Raw genomic sequence first — 3,656 nt, 5'->3', positions numbered from 1 at the left:
TATATTATAAATATTTTAATATTATATAATATATTATAGTTTCTAATATGTTAGAGTTTATTAATAATAATATAATTATATATTAATAATTTATGGTATAAATCAATATTATTATATTATGAATTTATTATTTTATATTAACATTTGTTAGTAATAAATTATTTTAGTTTATAATATATTAAATTATTTATTATATAGTATATTAATATTTTATATATTAAATTATATTTACTTATACAATATATTATTACAACATTATTTATATTATTATTAAATACATTATTATTATATAATATTTTATAATTATTAATTTTTTACAATTTATTTACGAAAATTTAATAATATTATAGTGATAATAATATTGTATAGTAATAATATTATATCATTATTATTTTATTATTTATTATCAATAACTTTTTTATTATATTTATATTTTATTATTATTTATTAATTTATTAAAGTTATTTACGAAAATGTTAATAATATTATAGTGATATAATATTGTATAGTATAATATTATATCATTATTATTTTATTATTTATTATCAATAACTTTTTATTATATTTTTTATTATATTTATATTTTATTATTTTTATTAATTTATTACAAGTTATTTACGAAAATGTTAATAATATTATAGTGATAATAATATTGTATAGTATAATATTATATCATTATTATTTTATTATTTATTATCAATAACTTTTTATTATATTTTTTATTTATTTATATTTTATTATTTATAATACATTATCAACATATTAAATACTAGTATTTAATATGTTATTATATACCATTTAGAATATTTTTAATTAATATATATTTATATTATTTAATAAATATTACTAATTTATTAGATTAACTATAATATAATATAGTATAATATAAGAAGTACGTTGATAATAACTATATATTAATTATATTTAATATATTATGTTCGATATTATATTAATACCTCCTCAAACTCAAAATCAAAATATCAAACCTAAAATATTTAAAAGGTGTTTTGAAATAAGTGTTGTGTTTTTTATTTGAGGATGATTTAGCCTAAAAATACTATGATTTCTAAACACATGATGTTTTATTTTTGACAAAAACACTATGAAAATAAGTAAAACACTATGGTATCGAAACGGTGTCTAGGAAGTTACTTTTGTATTCTAAGAATTGGGCCTGAGGAATAGAGGGCCCATTTGTAGTGGTCTTGTGACGTTCGTGCGATGACTCCCGACCCGCCGCATCCTGATACACGTGCGACGCACGTGATGAAATTTTCGACCGCCCTTTCGTTATCAGTAAAAGTACCTTTTACTTTGCTTTTTTCTCTCTTATCCATTCCCTACTCTCTCTCTCTAAACCCTAGTCTTCTCTCTCTCATCGAATTCTTAATCGCAGGCCAGGTATTAAAACTAAAGCCCTAGAACTTCTGGTAAGTTTCCTTATGTGAATTTGGATGGAATTTATCCAATTGTTGATCATTTTAATACCTAAGTTTTGGGGATTAATCTCTAAAAACAATTAAAAAGTTTGTCTTGATGTATGGAACAGAAGTCAAAATGTATCCTTTGTAGCCTGTAGAGGCTCGAAATCCTCTTATTCTATGTAAATTTAATGACTTGCATTGCTTTCTCATTGAAATTGTATGGTTGAATTGTAGGATTCTTGAAAAAAATGAGGGTCTGAGAACGGGGACCATGGCATTGATAGCCCATCAAACGCAGGTGCCATTATTTTATCATTTTGCTTTTTTTTTGGAGAAAGGGTTTGGTTTGTTTTGCTATAGCTGGTGGCTTGTTGTAAATATTACTCTATTCTCCTTCTCTGAATTTTTATGTCTCACATAGCATGAAATTTGTTTTGAATCAACCATAGTAGAGTGAAACAATGTCTGCTGTCTTTTATTTTGTGTGGCTTGTGAAGTGGAAAGAGCTTAATATACTTCTTTTTTCACAATAATATATTCCGTTATATCGTCTCCTATTACTACTGAACTGTTCAATATTCTAGTGGATCGTATTTCTGCTCCTTGTTGTCAGAACTTAAGGCAGCTGATAAGACTAGTGTATCTTACCTCTTTAAGGTCCCTCTATTAGGATGTGGATTTTGCCATTCTAGTCTTGAACGCGAGGCCGATGAAAGGCCTAGTATGAGGCTGGAACAGTATCATGCATATACAAGGCATGCAACACTGCCTTACATGTATATGTGTGCACATATACAAGGATACATATATGCATATATCATACATAGATACATAGATACATATATCACACGTATATGTACATGTATGCATATATACAAGGATACATAGATACATATATCATACATGCATTTTTTCTCTGATTGACTGTTCTTTTTTTGGGTTCATTTTACACTTTTGAACATTTTTTCCCCTTAAGAGGCTTTGATGATGATGATTTTACAAATTCATGGTATTGATTGCATCAGAATAAAAAATGGAGTTTGAATTTGATTGCCATACATGTTTCTCTGCTTCAGGGTCCTTATCAACCTGCGTTTTTGAGGCCTAAATCATGGAGGCAAGGGACAAAGCTTAGATCTTTTCTAGCTTTTCAGTTTGTTGATAAAACAGCTGCATTTATTCCATTGAAACATCATTTATATTTGAGGTAAGAGTTCCTTCTTTCAATTAGTATTAGTATAACCTCTATTGGAATTGGAATAGGTCTAATAACAATTTCTATGTATGTCAGTTTGGAAACGAAAAAGTTTCTACTGTAATAAATAAATTGCGGTAGTAATGTCAAATTGATGACAGGATTGACTTATCATGTTCTGCTAATGTGTTATATTATGTGCTCTATGATTTGCGACTTATAAGAATTTTTAGATCCTTGAAGTGTAGAATAAATGAAGATAGTTCTCTATAGCATAAACAACTTTTTATTTTTTTTATTTTTATTGTTTTTGTTTATTCTTTGCCTGTTTGGAGTTAGAGATAAACTAGCATAACTAATCATAGAAAACAATTCTCGCCACAGTCAAATAAACAATTGATAAACTCTTACTTGTCTATTTGCCTAGTTACCTGCTTTTCCGTCCCTTCATTTATCTTGCGTTCCTTCCTTATGGTGGCCTACCTTGAACTTTTTTCAATATGTGATGAACGACCTGATGAACGACCTCATCATTGCTTCTTCTCCAATCATTGATAAGGTGTTGTACCCAAACAAAGTTTTTCTCTAGACCATTCTATTTCCATCTTGAAGAGTTAGTTGGTAATATGATAACTTACAATCTACATCTCATTGTTTCTTACAATCTACATCTCATTGTTTCTGTTTTCTCTCTTTATTTTTGGGCGAGTGAGGGTTTTTCTTTGTTTTTTCTTTTGTTTGTTAACAAAAGAAGTGAGAGCATATGACTTTCATTAGCTGGGAATTTCTGTTCTTATTCAAAATTTACTCTTTCATTTGCTTTTTCGTTAAAATTTTAAAAGTGGAGCATGGAGCTCCTCCAGCCATTTAGTTCATTTCTCAAACAAATTTGAAAAGCTTGTTGGTTCATGGAGAATGGTGTCATTGTTGTTGGTCTTGAACCTAATATGATATGTGATTTTCAGAAATTTCATGCTTCCCTTCTTGTTGTTGTTATTGTTTTTTTTTGTGGGGGTGTTTTTCTTTTTTTTTTGGTC

General features: G+C 27.1%; 1 protein-coding gene across 2 annotated transcripts in view; it reads left to right on the top strand.

The window, feature by feature from the left end:
• Positions 1,303–3,656, top strand: part of LOC109845284 — a 4,465-nt gene continuing 2,111 nt past the window's right edge. The window contains exons 1-3 of one of the 2 annotated variants that reach the window (XM_020414518.1): positions 1,303–1,430; positions 1,659–1,722; positions 2,501–2,631. In XM_020414518.1, coding sequence (XP_020270107.1) covers positions 1,696–1,722; positions 2,501–2,631 — 158 coding nt within the window. In that variant the 5' untranslated portion in view covers positions 1,303–1,430; positions 1,659–1,695. The remainder of the gene's footprint in view (positions 1,431–1,658; positions 1,723–2,500; positions 2,632–3,656) is intronic. The other variant, XM_020414519.1, reaches the window with a different exon arrangement.

Source organism: Asparagus officinalis, chromosome 6, assembly GCF_001876935.1.
Source record: "Asparagus officinalis chromosome 6, Aspof.V1, whole genome shotgun sequence".
Lineage (NCBI taxonomy): Eukaryota > Viridiplantae > Streptophyta > Magnoliopsida > Asparagales > Asparagaceae > Asparagus > Asparagus officinalis.
This window is presented reverse-complemented; position numbering and strand designations above follow the sequence as displayed.